Source organism: Mixophyes fleayi, chromosome 7, assembly GCF_038048845.1.
Source record: "Mixophyes fleayi isolate aMixFle1 chromosome 7, aMixFle1.hap1, whole genome shotgun sequence".
In the NCBI taxonomy this organism is placed as follows: Eukaryota; Metazoa; Chordata; class Amphibia; order Anura; family Limnodynastidae; genus Mixophyes; species Mixophyes fleayi.
The window spans coordinates 10,247,783-10,267,761 of record NC_134408.1 but is presented as its reverse complement, the minus strand read 5'-3'; the positions used below and the strand labels follow the sequence as shown (position 1 = coordinate 10,267,761).

General features: G+C 37.6%; 1 protein-coding gene across 1 annotated transcript in view; it reads left to right on the top strand.

Annotated features, from left to right (window-relative positions):
* Window positions 1-6,757: 6,757 nt before the first annotated feature.
* Window positions 6,758-19,979, top strand: part of LOC142098449 (uncharacterized) — a 50,810-nt gene continuing 37,588 nt past the window's right edge. Inside the window, exons 1-7 of the mRNA XM_075181295.1 lie at window positions 6,758-6,791; window positions 6,933-7,220; window positions 8,172-8,273; window positions 10,674-11,051; window positions 11,789-12,091; window positions 13,673-14,023; window positions 18,517-18,888. Of these exons, the coding sequence (XP_075037396.1) occupies window positions 6,758-6,791; window positions 6,933-7,220; window positions 8,172-8,273; window positions 10,674-11,051; window positions 11,789-12,091; window positions 13,673-14,023; window positions 18,517-18,888 (1,828 nt within the window). The remainder of the gene's footprint in view (window positions 6,792-6,932; window positions 7,221-8,171; window positions 8,274-10,673; window positions 11,052-11,788; window positions 12,092-13,672; window positions 14,024-18,516; window positions 18,889-19,979) is intronic.

Below are 19,979 nucleotides of genomic sequence, written 5' to 3'. Positions count from 1 at the left end.
TACTACACATTTGCTAATGTTTTAAATGCTTTACTGTAGTAAATGCTAAAGTCACGTTACTCAATTTGTACACAATATAATAATGTAACAAAGTGTTACTTACATAAGAGAATAGTGTCTGGACAGTGATATTAATAAGCGTGAAATTTACATTTACAATGTAAAATGCAATTAAATAATGGCACAAATGCAAAATAAAAATACAAATTAAATTCAATTAAAGACAACCATCTGTTGACTTCCACTTTAAAACTTAAATGGGGACTTTCATTGCTGTTGCGGACTGAATGCAAGTGTCAAATCAGCAATGTGAATAGGTAGATGCAATTTTACTAATGCCTTATATAGTATCAGTGGGAGGGGTTGAGAAGAAATTAGCCAATCAGAAGAGGCACCAGGGGTAAAGCACCCGCTGGAGATTAGAATCCTGGCAGGAGAATATGCACCTGTGTCCAGGTGCATTTAAGTGAACATGTCCTTTTTGTACATTTGTACTTGGCCTAAGTGTGCCCTCACGTTCCTCTTCTCTAAGTGTAGGGGGAAATAAGACTAAGATGTGACCAAGTCTGTATACAGATGGAATTGCAAGTCTTGTTTGGCTGAGGAAGTGGATATATGTTATTTAGAGCAAGTGCTGGGCAGGTCTCTCTCCTTATCACACTGTTGTACACAAATAAATCAGGTTGCCCTAAAATGAAAGTGAAAGAATACTCTGGTCTTCTTATCAGGAATGTATTCACGACTCAGTAGTTGTCCAGAATGGCGAGGCTGAGATTCTTCTTCTTCCTGCTCCTTCTGTACCTGACAGGTAAGTGTAAGGAAAGGGATTATGACCAGACAGAGAACAGGGAGAAGGGGTGAGAAGGGGTCTCATTAGTCTGTCTTATTAGTGTCTTATTACCTGTGATTTATTAGTGTCTTGTCACCTGTGATTTATTAGTGTCTTGTCACCTGTGATTTATTAGTGTCTTATTACCTGTGATTTAGTTTAATGTAAATTGAACGTTGTGGGGCTCATTCAGAGATGGGATTTGAGTCTAGGTACGTAAAAAAATAAAGTTTATTTTCATTCATATGTTGAGTCGGATGCATCCAACTCGAAAACAGTAAATTTGCACCAGGTACGCATCAGACGCAACAAGTATGTATACTTACACCTAAAGATAGCATAGAGGTAGCATGGAGATGCAAATTAACAATAAATGCTAAAATTGTATTTCCATATTTGTGCAGAAAGTGTCATATACACAAGAGAGAATATTGTCTAGACACTTATTGATAAACGCTAAAAAATACCTAATCCAGGCTGTCCTGCCTAAATTGAGATATTTGGGAGTCACGGTTTATACATATATTAACAGCTCCTGTGTGTTATGCTGCGTGTACTTGTGAAACAAGGTGTGGGCAATGCTGTGTACATGGGTGACCTGGGGAGCCACCAGTGGTGTAACAATAGGGGTAACAATGATGGAAAACTGCAGGGTTCTGTTGGGCTCGGGGCAATTTGCTTCTTTTTTATACTTTGCAAGTGTAGAAACACAAGCATCCATGTTCCACAGGTATAGGATGCTCTCTACATTGTGATCACAGGGCTAAGATATCGGTATATCTTAGCCCTTACTCATAATGCCGACACTGACTAGTTCGACATAAAAATTCCAAAGACTACCAGGGCGACGTACCATGAGACAGTCACAGAACATCACCGACATGATTTGAATAAACTGCGACAACCGAAAAATGCCGTCAGTTGAAATTGCTGTCACTTCAAAAAGCGACACTGACATTTCCACTTTTAAAGCGGCAATGCCAGAACCCGGCGCTTGATCGTAATGTTAACCCTAATCCGAACCCTAACAATAACCCTAAGCCTAACCCTAAACCTAACCTTAAACCTAATCCTTTAATTAGATGATATTGCAGCGAGTTCTGGCATTGCCGCTTTAAAAGCCATGTTGGTGATGTTCTGTGAATGGCTCATGGCAAGTCTGTATTTTTAATATGTCGCCCTGGTAGTCTTCGGACTTTTCATGTCGCACTATTCAGTGTCAGCATTATGAGAATCGAAATTGTGACTACCACCGTAAGATATAGGGGAGAAATACTGTGTATACTGCTGGCATGGGGGAAAAGTACTGTGTATACTGCTGGCATGGGGAAAAGTACTGTGTATAATGCTGGTATGGGGGAGAAATACTGTGTATACTGCTGGCATGAGGAACAGTACTGTGTATACTTCTGGTATGGGGGAGAAATACTGTGTATACTGCTGGTATGGGAAACAGTACTGGATATACTGGGGAACAATACTGTGTATATCTGATTACAATAATCTTGCTCTAAAACAATTTTTGTTGCACAAAGCCAGGCAGGCCAGTGCACCTCTTCTATAGTTCATTCACACCACTTAGCTCCTCCCATCTGTGCAAATTCTGCTCTTCCACAAATGGTACATGTACTGCTGCACCTCACCTATCTCTATCGCCATCTCAGGATGGCCATAGCAGAAGATATTGATATAAAAATGTATTTATTTATTTAAGTGGAATAAGAGGAATATATTTATAAATCAAAGCACTAGAAATATAAAAGGTAGTAAACAATGCAAATAAGTCCAAGTAGAACTAAATAATATTGACATGATTATTGAAATTGAACAATTAATCTTAGTCGGTTTTGGATTTTTGGAGTGTCTTCAGGTGTTGTTGTCTGTTGTGTTCAGGGTCCAGTGGTTGCTGCTTGTAGTGTTCCGTGGAAAGAAAAGAGGGAGAGAGACTCATTTTGTTGTGGTCTTTGATTATGTTAAAATGTATCAGTTACCCTTGTAGCGAGAGTTGTCAGCATTTTTTATAGATGAATGATGCATCTGTTATCTTTGAAGCCAGACTTTTCTTTGCTTGTACCTAAGCTATTTTTAGCATTTCCCAGCTCTTTTGCATGTTGTATATAGGTCCCACTGCTGTTTACAGCTGGTAGTTTATAGGCTTACATTATCTATAGTCCACAGTGTTTAAGGCTCTATTTTAGAATGTCTATAGCCCTTGATGTTTATAGATTATAGCTGAATTACCCGGCATTGCCCGGGTTTAAATCTTCAAGTTATTAAGTTATCAATGAGTTGGATGTAACTGTCAACATTTAAAAAAAAAAATAGCAGCTTAGAAGCTGTTCCAACACACCCGCTAGGTGGCTGCCCAGTGTCATTTTTGTTTTTATATTAAATGTTATCCAAATCCATTCAGTGGAAGGCCCAGAACAGTCTCCCTGAGTCAAAGTTCTGCTCAGCCTACACCAACGGGAGGTCCGACTGGGGCCCTAACCCTCCTAAAACCTGGACAGAATTCAACTGGACCACCTTGCATTGGTTTCATCCCAATCGGTGCAGGGGTGTCCGAATGCATAACCGGACAGACAAGCAAACAAACAGACCAATGATTTTTATATATATGATGGAAATAGTTACGGTTGTCAGTTTTGTTCTGTGCAGTGTTTATAGCTGGTACAATGTTTATAGTCCATAATGTTTGAGGCTCTATTTTGGAATGTCTATAGTCCTTGAAGTTTATAGCTTGTGGAAATAATTTTGGCAATCAGCTGTGTTCTCTGCAGTGTTTATAGCTGGTAGTTTGTACCATACAATGTCTATAGTTCTCAGTGTTTGTGGCTCTTTTGCAAAAAAATGTTTATAACTTGTAGTGTTTATAGCTTGTGCTGATGTTTATACTGGTGTTCTAAGTGTTTTTGTAAGATAATAGGTGTGCAGTGGTATTTTCTGCAGTAATTAAATGTGAGATGTTTCCGTGTGGAGTGCCGGTGTTTCTGGTATACTATGTGGGAACAGGGTTAGTCCTAATGGTAAATGTATAAGGCTATGGAATGTACAAAGAGGGTTAGAGAGCGTGCTCTGATAAGAGCAGCTGTTTTGAGGATGGAATGCAGACTTCTTCACTTCCTGTTTGGTGGAATACCCAGGTGCATAATAATCACTAGGATATAATGATGTAGGGGCGGGCAGGGCTGGGATGGGGACGGAGGTGTAAGAGATGACTAGTTATGTGGATCTGGGGAAATTGTATAAGTCTCAGCAACTAAATGCCGTTAAACATTAGAATGTTCAGTCAGCTCAAGATTAATTGCTGGAATAATCCATATAAACACAGTATGAATATAACATTTAAATCTATACTATAATAAATATGAAGATATAAGGAAATAATAACAGGATCTAAGGGTGTAATTCGTAGGTGGGGGGGGGGGACGACGACTTTTTTTCCCAGTATGTAGGGCTGGGGGGAAACAATACTAAGTATTAATTTAATGATAACTGTGAAAAAGAGAATGATTCTGCTTTTATTCAGCAGGTGTTATAGTGTGGCAGGGTATCAATGGTGGACTTGAGGTAAGGAGGTATTAACATTTTAGGAATGTATAGGTGCAGTATAGCATGGAAATAGGACAGGGTTGATATGCAGTAGGTGGTGGTAGGAGGGGCATGGAGGTGGCTAAGGGGAGGGGCTATCTGAGTTTGTGTAGGTCAGTACTTCTAAATGCATTATAGAGGCTTCTTCAATCTTTCAGGTAGGTCACAGGAAGATCCCCAGATCAAAGTCAATGTTGAGTCTCTTGGGTGTCAGGGTACATCTCTTGAACAAGAGATCAGCTCTGAGTCCTGATACCATCTGTCATGTTCTGCTGAGAGCTCACGCTGATTATTGCCTATACTGTTTGCTATGAGATAACATCTCCTTAATGCTGCAATAAAGTTGATTGAAACTCAAGTTTGTCTTTGGAAGTCTTCTGTTTACCAGAGTCACACAAAATCATACACCCCTCTTATTAGGCAACATTCTAAGTACCAGAACCTCTCTCTCCTTGAAGGAATTGGCTTTTTTCCAACTTCTGCTGAATTGTCAAGGGATCTTGACAAGGATGTAGCAGTTTGGAAAGGCCTCTCTGAGTATGAGAGAGGACCTTCTAATTGTATGGCTACATGCTGGTTGGAGGATCGGTGAGCACAGGTACGTAATATTTTGTAATTTTACTTACTCACCTAACTCCGCACAAAATGATTTAAACTTTAATCACCTATTAAACTCAGAAGACACATCTGTGTTGCAGAAATCTGCTAACAAATACTTTGTATTCCTCAATAACTCAATTGTTTCCTATTGCGGCAGTTATCTATTTAGTATATAATATGTATCATTCTTTCTTCCAGCTGTAGAAGCCTTAAAAGTCTCAGCTCCAACGTCCCACAAAGCACATCTGGGATTAAGCATAATATTACCCTGTACTTTCACTGTGAATAATTCTACAGTAACCCTACAGTACCTCACCATTATATGGCAATTCCAGGAGAAGACCATTGTAAGATTTCACACAAAAGGGATGGTATCAGACGGGAGGAGATTTATAAATGAGCAGGACATCAGTAAAGGAATTGCTGATTTACACATCCAAAATGTAACTATCTCTGACGCTGGGTGTTATAAGTGCATGATAACCTACAGCCCAGAGGCCCATTCTAAGGAGGTCAAACTTACAGTTTATGGTAAGTTATGTACATGTATTTGTATTTATGCTTACAGTCTTGTAATATAATTACAAAACACAGGGACAGAGCATCGACAGATCATTTTAATAAAGTAACACACTTGAAGGGCCTGAGTCATTAAGGAGAGCAAAGCAAAAAAAAGAGGTAAGTTTGCTCCTGAACAAACCATGTTACAATGCAAGGGGTGCAAATTAGTTTATTATTTTGCACATAAGATAAATACTGGCTGTTTTTTCATGTAGCACACAAATACTTGATAGATTTATTTTTACACTTATATTTTAAGTTGATCTAGGACATATCCTACCCCAACTATAAATCTGTCCACACATTTTAAATTGACCTCCCCCTGCAATGCAACATGGATTTGCCCAGGTGAAAAGTTACTCCTTTTTTTGTGCTTTATTCTCCATAATGACTCAGGCCTGTTGCTTTTAATATGTTGCTTGTTTTCTGTAATATAGTATTGACTTATACACGTATAGATACTCACAACCAGCCACTGTGTGGTCATTTGTCCCCATCCAGAAACACTTTTAGTGCACGTCCCTGAAAAATCAATAGAAATCCATATTATCTGCTTTTCTGCTCTTGGTGATCAGGGATTAATGAGTTTTAATGATTTTTTTTCTTCTTAAAAGCTTGTAAAAAATGATCACAGTCAAAAGTTATAATAATAATAATAATAATAATAATAATAATAATAATAATAATAATAATAATATTATAGAGGGGGTCACACTATCAGAAACAGTGCAATTAAATGATCAATTGATCAATGAAGCAAATGGATCAGTGATGAGGGAGGAGTCTTGAATGTCATTATTCTACTTTTCTTGGTCCCTGTTGCAACATCTTTGTAAAGCTCCCGTGTGGAAACTCATTCCATAACTCAACACAGATAAATTATTCCTGTGTTGTTATCCATCTCCCCTGTGTTCTCCTGTCAACAAATCGAACAGCGGGGAGCGGAAACACAAACAGTTGCTCATATAGCAAAGTGGGCTTAGTTATTACCGTTCACCTCCAGTTATTCTCCCTTAGACTACTAGCTGATGCTGATTATACACTGTGTGTGACCTAAAGCATTTCATTCAGTTTGCCCCTTACACCAGGGGGATATAAGACACAGAAGCTCTGTATGCACTGACCACCTCCATAACTATTCCAACAAGGCAATGGGACAAGCATCATTTTAAATAGATGTTTAGCAGTCTAATCATTTCACTGCCTTCAGGTAATGTAAACTGTTATATTTCGTTATTCACAGTTTTGTTTGTAGAAAAATACATTATGAGGACCTGAAGCAACATATGAAAATCTTCTGTCCCCAATATTCTATAATAATTTCTATACACTGTTTATTCCTCCCTTGCAGCTCCTCCATCGATCACACTTGAGAAAGTTAGCGAAGAGAATGAGCAGAACAGATTTATGTGCTCCGTGGCTGGTTTTTACCCTAGAGATATAACCGTGGAGTTGTTGATGGATAGAGAAGTGATAGAGGGATCTGTTACGACCAGTCACATGAATGATGATGGCACTTTCTCCATTAATAGCACAGTGATAATACCCCCCGAAGAGAAACCACAAGTCTTGTCCTGTAGAGTCCAACATGAGTCGCTCACAGCTGATTTACAACAAGATCTCCATTTGGTGTATAACGGTGAGATTATTGTCTGGTTCAATAAGATATAAAAAGTAGTTGTTACCTTTACTGTAAACTCTCCTCTCTTTCATGCTGACACTTACGGGGAAGGGGGGCAGAAAGTTTCATATTTTGAAGATATAGAAGTGATTTTATATGGGCTTCATAATCTAAGTTATTCCAAATCACACAAATTGTAGATGAGAGTTGTAAGAGAGTCGGGCAGCACGGTGGCTCAGTGGTTAGCACTTCTGCCTCACAGCACTGGGGTCATGAGTTCAATTCCCGACCATGGCCTTATCTGTGTGGAGTTTGTATGTTCTCCCCATGTTTGCGTGGGTTTCCTCCCACACTCCAAAAACATACTAGTAGGTTAATTGGCTGCTAACAAATTGACCCTAGTCTGTCTGTCTGTGTGTATGTAAGGAAAGTTAGACTGTAAGCTCCAATGGGGCAGGGACTGATGTGAATGAGTTCTCTGTACAGCGCTGCGGAATTAGTGGTGCTATATAAATAAATGATGATGATGATGAAGAGGAGAATCAGAGCTTATTTCTGGATTTTGAAAACTATCAGATTGGGAAAGCTCCTCAAAGATAAATGGAGAATGCCTTGTGAGTATTAGATGTGATATAATTAGAGTCAAATGGATCATACATTACTTAGTTTTTATAAACCAGTGTGGCTATCATGGAGTTACAGATGGAGTGGATCCTTTTTTCGTTTTCTGGCGCACCACAGCTAAAGTTTACATTAGGATCTACCGTGTCTTATGATAGATCGCTGATTATTTTAATGGAAAGAAAATAATTATGTACTGTAGTCCACTGCTCACTGCAATAATCTCTACTCCACCTGTAACATTCAGTAGAGTATTGGGCACTATAACCTGAATATAAACCACACAAGTATATATATATATATATATATATATATATAACTAAATATATCATCTCTTATTGTTTCCAGGAGACAATAACAACAGTGTTGGGATGGTGATGGGGATTGTCATTGCCGGAATACTGCTCATTCTGTTGATCATTGCTGTTGTTTTATATTGGAAGAAATCAGGTAAGTTATAATTTCATTACATGGTGTTTTACAGTGAAAATAAATGCATTTTTCATATTTTGTATCCAGAGATGAACTATGTTGTCTTATTTGTCCTTAATTGTCAGAGCAGCGCTGCTTACTAGGGAGCTTAGTTCACATTTATTCAGTTAATGCAGCCATATTTTCAACAAAATCCATCCCTGATCACTGAGTTACAGTAGGTGGAGTAAACTCAACACGTTGTTAGCAGTCATCTACTGTACTCTGCTTTTGAAAAAAAAAAACAACTTTACTTAACTAATTACACGTTATAGAATTTGAATAGCTCTTAGCCTTAACAGCTCTACATCACCCACTTTGGTAAATGAACAATGCTATTTTATTTTCTCTGGTTTGCTTTGTTTGAATAGCACAAGGAACCTGTAACTAAGTTTCCAAACTGTTTGCACAAAAAAAAATCACATTATTCTGCTGTGTGTAACTCTGTGCAGGTATTATATTTTAAATTGTCTCCACCTCGCTCATAATGTATACACTTATCTTAAAAATCAAAGCTTACCAGTGTTAGAGCAAGTTATTTTACACCCAACAGGAAGATGACAGCCAAACTTCTTCAACACCCCATGGGCCATGAATGAGACTTATTTGCTTATTGGATATTGATTTCTAACTATATCTCTCTCACATACTTTACCAATTAGTGCTTCCACACTAAGTAATAACCCCTCTCATATATTCCAGAGCGGACCACCACACATTACAGCAAATCGATCATCCTTCTTGCATATACCAGAAGTGTGCACCACACATTATATTAGCTATGTGACCCCACTGGACATCCTGGGCCAATAGAGAGGTCTTCATCTATAGTAAGCCACCTTTCCTGTAGAGAGTAATGTTGTCACAGGTACTTGGATGGCCCCAGGACTTGAGCTCAGAGTAGTTAGAACTTATCACAGATGCCAGGTAGGGAAGGTGTATGGAGTCTAGCAGTAGCTGGTGAACTGAGAATGAACACCAATTGGAAGACAAGAGGTAACTTGATAAGATGCAATGGTGGAGGCAGGCAGTGCGCAAGGATTCCAGAGTCAAGTCAAGTGGAAAAGCATCCCGGCTTGTCAAGACACAGCCAGAACAGAAGAAACATAGTGAGCTGTTGCGGTTAGCATGGTGGTTTGTAACAGCTGTGTCCCAGAATAAATAAAGCTGCATGAAAGACCTCAACTGTTTTCCTCATTCAATTTTCAATAACATGTAAGTTTCTAACACAGACCCAAATTCCCGGAGGCTAGTATGCATTGTAGAGCCAATTATATGGTGGTTAGTATACTGTTCAGACTTTAATCTAGTGGCCACTGTACAATACAGATACTTATCACTGATGCCTAATCTATAATACAGAGTCCATTCCCTGGTACCAAATATAATAAATACAGTTCAGTCCCTGAAGGTCAGTATACAATATAGAACCTAGTCCCTGGTGGACAATGTACAATATACAACATGCTCACTGGATGTGGAAGCCTAGACATGGGCTTCCAAATTCAAAAATTAATAATAGAGTTATTGTTTTTATACCTTGAAAAAAAAAAAATTTAAATGAAACTTATAATAAATGATTTGTTTTAATAGTAAAGCATTTTTTCTTGTCCCAACACCTGCTATATCCATCCTGAGATTTCAGTAGCAATAGGAGGACAGCAGCTGTATTTGTACCACTGCTGCCCTTGGTAATAAGCTTCCCATGCAAAGTTTGTCGGAGGCTCCCAGCAAATGCTACCATCGGTGATAGCTGGCAATAGTCTTCACCGGCTGGGAGCAATAGGGAGAAATCCTAAATCCGAATATAGAGCTTTTTACCAATTGATGTAATTGACTAACAAAGTTGAAATGGGCAGGTATCCATAACAAGCAATCACCAATAGCACTTGGTTAGTAAATAAAACCAACAAGCTGTGACTTTGCCTGCTTAGCTTATTTGTGATAAGCGAGTGCTGCTTTTAATCAGACTTCATATTTCTGGTTAGTATCTCTTGAAATATAGTGGTCTCCAGACTCAAACACTTGTCAATAATTGTGTGTACTGAATGTGGCAACTGATAGGACACTACCCACTCACAACTCTGTGCACCGATCCACTGGCTCCACCTCTCCACCCACCATGGAGCTGAGACAATGGTGGCACTGACTTCAGTTCATGTGACAAGTATAAGGTTAGCGACATAGCCCAAGCAGACGGTATTGGTTTTCTTTTCCTTTAACTTCTGTTTTAATTTAAAATGTGACATTTTTGTTTAGCCTCTATTACTATTAAATGTTACAATGTTAATTGCACAATAATAGTGCTGATAGATGTATAGTAAATGGCTGTGTTAATTACTGACAATCCTCTATTTCTGTTTCCCACGTCTTATACAGGTTTTCAGGAGATGGTAGTGAGTAACATTCAGGGTGCTCCGTGGGTTGATGGTGAGAAGACCTCCCTGTTCTGTACAGCTTCTAACTGTATTCAGGACACCCTGGTGATGTGGATCATTAAACATAAAGATGGCACAATGTGTGAGGTCTCACAGTCTCCAGCAGGAGATAAAGAGGAGGAACAACCCCTAATGTCCAAAGAGTACAAGGTGACAATGGAGAAGATTCCCAGCCAGAAGAAGAAGGGACTGTATGATGTTACCACAGAGCTGACCTTCATTCCATCGATATCCAGACATCTTGGGGTCAATGTTACCTGCAAGGTGGTTTCTGATAAGAAAGTTGAGGGAAAAAACTATGAGTACAAATCAGTTCATGGTAAGATATTTAGAATAACATAGCATTGGTATGGACAGCCAAATACAAGAGATGTCTGGTTGTAATGTGATACATCACACTTGTGTTAGTATACCAGAGGGCGTCCTCAGAGGGTGGACCGGTATCGCCAGAACCTTTCACCTACCCACCAAATAGCATCCGTACCCTCTGCAGCATCTATAGGGTCTATTTGTTTAAAGTGTCAGTTTCTCTTTGTTTTTTTAATCTTACTGATTTTGCGCATACGACATACACAGCTGTCACTTATTTGCATCTTTGCATATTTTCAGTCCATGAATCCTTCCCTGCTCCTATTCCCTGAAGTCCCTAAATATTAATAACTTCAAAAGGTTGTATAACAACGTTGTGAAAATGATTACCGGTAACAGAAAAACACTATCAAAAATATTCTTTAGATTACATTGATATTACTACAAATCTAATCACCAGGTTAATATTTGAACATGAATGTTTCCTGGTATCAGATTCTTGCAGGAAGATATAAGTCCTCTGTAAACGGTATCAATTCTGATATTTTGCATTACACATTACTTGTCCTTTTCATCATGTGAAGTGAAACTACAAAATATTTCTGAATACAAAGTGAAATGAAGATTATGCAGCAAATAGTTTAAAGATATATTAAACTGATCATAATCTCATATATTGATTTGACTGATTCCCTGTAAGTCACATGAATCATATATTTAACCTGAATATATTATGTTATTCTGCAGCTAAACCTACATTCGTTGAGCCACAATTCACCATTTCTAACCAAGAAGATGTACAACTCTCAGCCGGTTTACAGAGATTTTATCCCAAAACAATGCAGATCACCTGGGTGTCTAAAAATGCTCAATCAGAAGAGAAAATTCCATCACAGGAAGAAACAATGAATAATACAGACGCTACGTTTAATCTGCAGAGTAAATGTACAGTTCCTGGAGAGCTCTTCAAAGATCCGACGTATAAAGTCATTGTGACATGGAAACATGAATCCATGGACGTCTCCCAATCCAGGGAACTGTCTGTAAAAGGTACAATATCAGGACTACAGTACAAACTGTTATTTATTCATTCATTCATTCATTCATACAATCATGTTGGAATCTTAACAACAACATCTCAGACTAACACTATTAGTGAAATACAGATCAGCCATGACTTGGTAAGAAGTGTAATTTCAATATTCATCTCAGAATAGGCCTCACACCTCTGACATGTTGCAGTAAGTGTTATCGTTATGTTACTACCTTTGAGAATAAGTATGCGTGAGTTAATATATCTGATGCAGCTTAACATTGTATTTCCAATGAAAGGAAGAAAATAGAAGTCATAGAACAGTTATAGGGTATTAGATGAAACCATAGAACTGAATGATATGCACAGATGTCATTATACATTTTGAATTATAGAGCAGGTTTATCATTCCATAAATCTTGGCTGGCAGTTTGTGCTGGAACTTGTAGTGCTACTGCAAATGTAGAGTCTCCGTTGTCCTAAGCTTGTTATAGGGCTGAAGTATTATCTGGTAATAATATTTTCTACAGCAGTTTGTACACCTTATATATTTGTCATACATTGGCTCAAGATAGTATTGTTTGGTGGGATGTCCAGTGTCTCCCCCGCATGTTTCATACAATGTGAGTCTTACTTCTATGTGCTGAATGCAGCCATATAACACCAGCACTCTACCTGCCCTTCTCATTATGTAACACTGGTACAGGAGATCGCTTAGGGGAGAATTTTTTTTTGGAGAGTTATTAGAATTTATTGGTTGCTCTCATACAACTGTCACTAAGTTTTTGTATCGGGATATGGTACATTCTGCTCTCTGAATTGGATACAGTTCTGCTTATAGAGCAGCTCTGTGTTGGAACACCAGCATGTGCATTTCTCTGTGCAGGTCACAATGGCTGTGAACTTCTCTTATATTTTCTTTTTTCTTTTTTTTTCACATGAAAATAATTATTCTATATTGTACTAATTATTAAAATTGAATTTCTTGCATAAAATGCTGAGTGTTGAACTTGAAATGGTGTCAGCAATTTGGAGCATCTTAGTACAGTTTGCATAACAACCTTCCTTTCTGTCTCTGTCTCTCTCCCCTCCACCTCCTCTCTCTCTCACTCTCTCTCCATTTCCCTCTCTCTCCCTCTCCCTCTCTCCCTCCCTCTTCCTTCCTCTTCATTTCTCTCCCTCTCTTTTTCTGTCTCTCATATTATTATAGAATCTATATTATGATTTTATATTATTATGCACAATCATTGTGAACTACAAGAGGATCAGATATTAATGCACTGCTCAGGATGCTTTGTCTAAGCAAGGCATCATGACTGCATTTACCATTCACCACCAGGTGTCACTGCTAAGTCATTACCTATAAAAAATACAATGCAGCTCTCAGGCATAAGCACATTGCTTTGGGTTTTGTGCACTGTATCACGCAAGCAGTGTAATAAAGTCTGCTCCATCTGTATTTCCAAGTTGCAGTGACTTTGTTCATCCCTCAGAGAAGCATGACTTAAATGTGCAGGAATTTCATCTCTGTACTACATTTTGTTGACAAATAATATTGGGGGAATTTAGAAAAACTGATGATTTTTTTCCATTCTCAGATCTCCCCTGGCAGCCACAGATTCAGGACCCCCCAATAGAGAGCGTTTTCCAGGATGATGAGGTCCATTTGCGGTGCACGGTGTCAGATTATTTCCCTGATGCGTTGACTGTGAAGTGGTTTAAGAAGAAGAAAGGGAGTCAGGATTTATTAGAAGTTTCACACTCTGAGAAATACACAATTCCAAAAATCACGTCAAACAGGACGGACAACAAAACCTTCACCTCTAGAGCAGTTTTATCTTTCAAGAAATCTCATCTGACGGAGAAAGATGTAGCGTTTATCTGCAGGGTGGAACATCCCAGCCTGGAAACACCGATTCAGTCCAGTACACAGCAGCCCCGAGACACTGGTAATTATCTCCTATAGGGGGCATAAGAGGACCTAAACCTTCCCATCAAACTCCAATATATTAATTTGAACATTCTCTTAATTTATACGTTGTTTTCATGTTAACTTTATTTCTCTATAAAAGCTCAAAACTACATAGAAAATACAAAAAGTCTACAATGGAACAGCGCCCCCCATTGGCCAAGAAACAGTAAAATGGAAAATAACAGCAGACATTCTTACATTGTCTGTACAAAGTATCTCTAGGATATTATATTGCTCCTTCTTTAAGTAATTCTGTAATATATTCTGTCATATGAACAGTAACAAAATTATAGAAATATCAAGCGCTCGTATGAATCCATAGCATAAATAATCTTTCCTCACAGCCAAATATTATGAATCAATTTTCATGGACTTTTCTGATTCAGAAGAAATACATTATAAACTCAATCAATTAAAAACATATAGTGTAGCAAACAGCTCCAACTATATAGAATCAACCACACAGTGATAGATGATTTAATAGGTGAATCTCTAGATAGAGAAGAAAAGGACTCTCTTCTAGGTGTTAGAATTATCAATCCTGCAGCATCCCCTCCATGTGGTAGTCATCCCATAGGAAATATGCTTACAGACAAACTGTATATTATGGTCCCATCAATACCATCAAAATAATCCTGAACCACTTTAAAACTCACATCATGGGGTAAATGTATCAAGCTGAGAGTTTTCTGGCGGGTTTGAAAAACCAATCAGATTCTAGCTATCATTTATTTAGTTCATTCTACAAAATGATAGCTAGAATCTGATTGGTTGCTATAGGCAACATCTCCACTTTTCAAACCCGCCGGAAAACTCTCAGCTTGATACATTTACCCAAATATGTAAGGAAAAATATAAAAAAAAAAGCATCTAGGTCATTATCTTTTATTAAATGATAAAATTCTATAAACATCACATTCACATCTTAAAAACGATATGTAAACATCCTTAATTAACTATGGATAAAATACCCATACCAGAAAGTCCACTAAGGTATCGCATGCATAGGAAGAGTAGATGGAATCCCTGGGGTATTTCTTGCTTTCACCGATTCCAATAAGAGCAACTCCAAAGTAAAAGCATGGTCAGAGTCAGTGCACCGACGCGTTTCAACTCCCCGAAATGGAATTTTTATCAAGGCTGAATGTCTGATTCCTAATCACTGGTTCATATATTCCAAACTGCCCAGACCCTTTCCGTCCCGCAGCGGCATTCAAAACGAGGCTTAAAAGCAATGAATTTAAAAAAAACACTAATCGAAAATAAGGCTTAGAATGGTTGTATTGATGACAAAGAGATTTGAAAACAAGGCTTGGATGACAAACTCTATATGGAAACGAAAACAAATTAACATAATTAAGAAACATCCAATTCAAAACAGTACACAGGCAAACACATATAAACACATTAATAAATACTCTAAAATGGTATATGATTCATATAAGATTGGTTCAAATGAGAATAATCTACATATAAACTAAAAAAAAAAAATTAAGTTCAAATTCTGTATTAAAGCCTCTGGGAGCCAAAGTTTTCAACAATACAATCCATTAGCTTGTCTTTGTAATATATTTCTGTGTCTCCAATTGTCTTCTATTTTCTGAATACCGTAAAAACATTTAATATGTCTAGGCTCACAATTATGTGTGGTTTTAAAGTGCTGAGAAAGTGTGTGTGTATCTAATCCTTTAAGTATGTTATTCACATGTTCCCTAAGTCTGGTTATTCATATGACAGGTTATAAATTAGTCAATACGATGTACTTGACCATTCACCCTGAATCTATCCATTTATTCGACTGTGAATTCACTGTTCTGCACATCATACATAATTGAAACCTATAAAATCCTGTACTCTTAATCTGATATTTGGGAATATCAAAGGTGACTAATTTGCCCTTGATATCCTGGGCTTTCTTAAAAATAAAAATAGCTTTATTCTGTAGTCCTCCAATAGTAGTGTCCTTTTTTAAAATATCCCAATATTTACGGAATATATTTTCAACTTTCTTATTACCGGTATCCTTATTGTATTGTGCCACAAAAGCCCAATCATATCTCTGTGTGTGATTTAATTTAGGACTGGATGTTAACAGCTCTTATTTCTCCATTTTATCAAGCTCTTCCTCAGCTTTATCCAAATTATCTTTTTCATATCCCCTTTCTAAAAAAGACTTTCTAATTTCCTTAATCTGATCATTTAAAACTACACCTTCTGTGCAATTAAGCTTAAGTCTTTTCATTTGGCCCAAGGGTATATTCCTTGGCCAATTATAATGATGGTTACTATCGTAATGCACATAACTAGCTGTATCAGTAGTTTTTTTTATAAGTGTTTGTGTGCAAAATATTATACTTTATATATATATAGTTATATCCAGGAAACTGACTTAACATTTACTGTGATCAAAAACAAGATCATTATGGGACTAGTTGATATTTAAATGGACACAAAAACCATATGAAAATAATCTTGTCTACGTACCAGCACCAGGACACCAGACTCGCCCCAAACCGATGACCCCTCCATACTCATGATTCCAATAGAGCTATAAACAGGTTAGCATAGCTTGGGGCGAACCTGGTGCCCATTGCAGTGCTGATACACTGTACATAAGAAATCTCTATTAATAATCTTAATAATTTAGATATTTTTATCGATGTTCAAAACTTTATTAGAAAGGTTACAGTAAAAAAGTTCTTTCACCTCAAAGATGGAGGTAATAAGGACTTTCTGGTATCGGTAAATTATCCATAGTCAATTAAGGATGTTAACATATAGTTTTTAAGATGTGAGTGTGATGTTTACAGAATTTTATCATTTAATAAATAGATAATACACTAGACAATTTTATACCGTTTTTCCTCACATATAATGTGAGTTCTAAAGGTGGAAAGAAGTTCAGGATTACTTTGATGATATCGATGGGCCCATAATATACCGTTTGTCTGTAAGTATATTTCTTATGGGATATAAACCTACAAGAGTGCCACACAGAGAAGATGCTATAGGATTGATAACACCTGGAAGAGGGTCCTTTCCTTCTCTATCTGGAGATTCACCTATTAAATCATCTATCACTGTTTTTGATTCTATATAGTTGGAGTTTTTTATTACGCTATAAAGTTTACTAGCTGAATTACCTGGGTTGTCGGTTTTTAACTCTTCAAGTTATTAAGTTATCAATGAGTTAAAGGTAACTGTCAACATTTTAAAAATAATTATCAGCTTGGTAGCTTGTCCAACACACCCATGAGATGGCTGCCCAGTGTCGTTTTTGTTTTTATATTAACTGTCATCTAAGTCCATCAAGTGGAAGACCCAGAACAGGCTCCCTGGGTCAAACTTCTGGCCAGCGTACACCAATGAGGGGTCTAAACGGGACCCAAACCCCCGTGAAACCTGGTCAGGATCTAAATGGACCACCTCACGTTGGGTTCATCCCAATTGGTGCAGGAGAGTCCGAATGCAGGCTCCGAACAGGCTCTCCGGATCAAAGTTCTGGCCAGTATAAACCAACAGGAAGTCCGACCGGTACCCTAACCCCTCTCAAACCTGGCCAGGATCCAACTGGACCACCTCACATTGGTTTCATCTCAATTGGTGCAGGGTACAAACAGACCATTTTTATATATAAGATTGTTTGAGTTTATATTGTAGTGCTTCTGAATCAGAAGAGTCCATGAAAACTGATTCATACATTTGACTGTGAAGAAATATTTTTATTCTATGGATTCATATGAGCGCTTGATGTTTATATAAATTTGTTACTGTTGGTTTGATGTGGTGAGACCTAGTCGAGTTACTTATATAGACTATGGACAGCACACCGTTACAAAAGTGCCACCAAATATCCTTCCATTTTATATATTCTGTAATATGTTTTACAGTATATACTTTAATGCTTCATATCTCTATCACCTGTTTCTCAGAATGAGGGGTGGGATTTTTGTGGAATTTAAGACAATTGCTTATTACATTTTCATACTAAGTGATTTTATAAAAAAAAAAGTAAAACAGATGTTAGAGTAATTTGGCTTAACCAATTTTCAAGGAAAATACACCAAACTATTATTCTGTAATATGTGGCTTTTATAGTCTAATATGTCCAGTAGATGTTTATAATAAATGCAGTTAGGGAAATTGTACATAGTTCTGTTCTATTTGGAGCCTAAAGATTATCCATGGATCTTAAAGGGGTCTACTTTTGGACAACCCCTCCCTAATTCAATCTCCCCTATCTAAAACTAGTACCCTCTGCTACCTGAAACTGGGAGTCGGCAAGTGCATATTTACATATTGCACCCTGTGTATAGCCTACATTAGGGCTCTACAAAAGGCTGTATTTTTACGGACTGTCAATCACCTAATATCTACATGTTTTCTTCAACTAGACCAGAATTAAATTGTATTCCTACACTGAATTATACTAATGTTTTTTTTTAAAAAAAAACTTTAACTATTATACAGATGTTCAGGACTTCATTGTTAACAACATTCAGGGTCCCCAGACGTGGTATGATGGAGAAAAGGTCACAATGTACTGTGCAGCCATATACTGTACGGAGGACACCAAGGTGATGTGGACTGTGACAGAGAAAGATGGAACTGTCTGTGAGATACCAACAGGAGAGGACATGAGAAGAGATGGTCCTCAGTACCCTGGATACCTAGCTCTTAAAGAGAGGACTGACATGTCGGACATAGAGGGTCTTCTGGACGTCACCACCTCCCTGAGCTTCACACCTTCTATTTCTAAACACAAAAAAATCACTGTGGGCTGCAAGATTGTCTCTGGGGGGAGAACCAAGGAAAAAACATTCCAGCCTAAACATATTTTTGGTGAGAAATATATTTTCCCTTTTTATTTCATTACTTTTAGAAAGAGTTGAAATAACTGTTGCTTTCCTGCTATATGTAGATCAGTCAAACACAATTGGTTGTGTTTCACCTTTAATTTATGAAGCTGCAAAAATGTGATCAAAAAGACCTTTAATATCATGCACCTATCACCTGTAGAACCTCGGGTTGCCTTGGCTTCCATTACAGCTTTGTGCTCATCTGGATTTTAAGATGCTCAATTGATTTCTTATCCTCACATTGACTACATATATGTTCTTTCCTTCATTCAGAGAACAGAATTTAAACCAATATCCTATTACTTTATCAATTTGCCATTGGTCATTTCATTCTAAATAGGAAATGTATTACATCCATAAAATAAAGGAAGGTGGAAACACATGGGGGTTTATTGTTATTCATGTTTATATATATACTAGCTGAAGTACCAGGCATTGCCGGGGTTTAAATCTACAAGTTATTAAGTTAGCAATGAGTTGGATGTAGTTGTTAACCTCTTAAAAAAAATTGTCAGCTTGGTAGGTCCAAACCATTGAGGTGGCTGCCCAGTGTCATTTTTGTTTTTATATTAAATGTAATCCAAATCCATCAAGTGGAAGGCCCAGAACAGGCTTCAAGGTCAAAGTTCTGGCCAGGGTACACCAACGGGAGGTCCAACCGGAACCCTAACCCACTAAAACTTGGCCAGGATCCAACTGGACCACATTGCATTGGTTTTATCCCAATCCGTGTGGGGGTGTCCGAATGCATAACCAGACAAACAAACAGACAAATAGACAAATTATTTTTATATATAAGATAGCAAATATTATATATACCTTTATATATAGAACACCTTATGTTGAGAATAATGTCACGATTAAGGGCCAGTCTTGCTATGCATTGATCACGACGTTTGCACTTAACCACATCCCAGTACATAACGTGAAGGGGCAGGTTTATTGCAACACAATTTGGTGAGCCCAGCACAAATTGTGCCATTTGTCGGAGCATAGCCATACTTCATCTGCGTTTATATATATATAAATATATATATATATATATATATATATATATATATATATATATATATA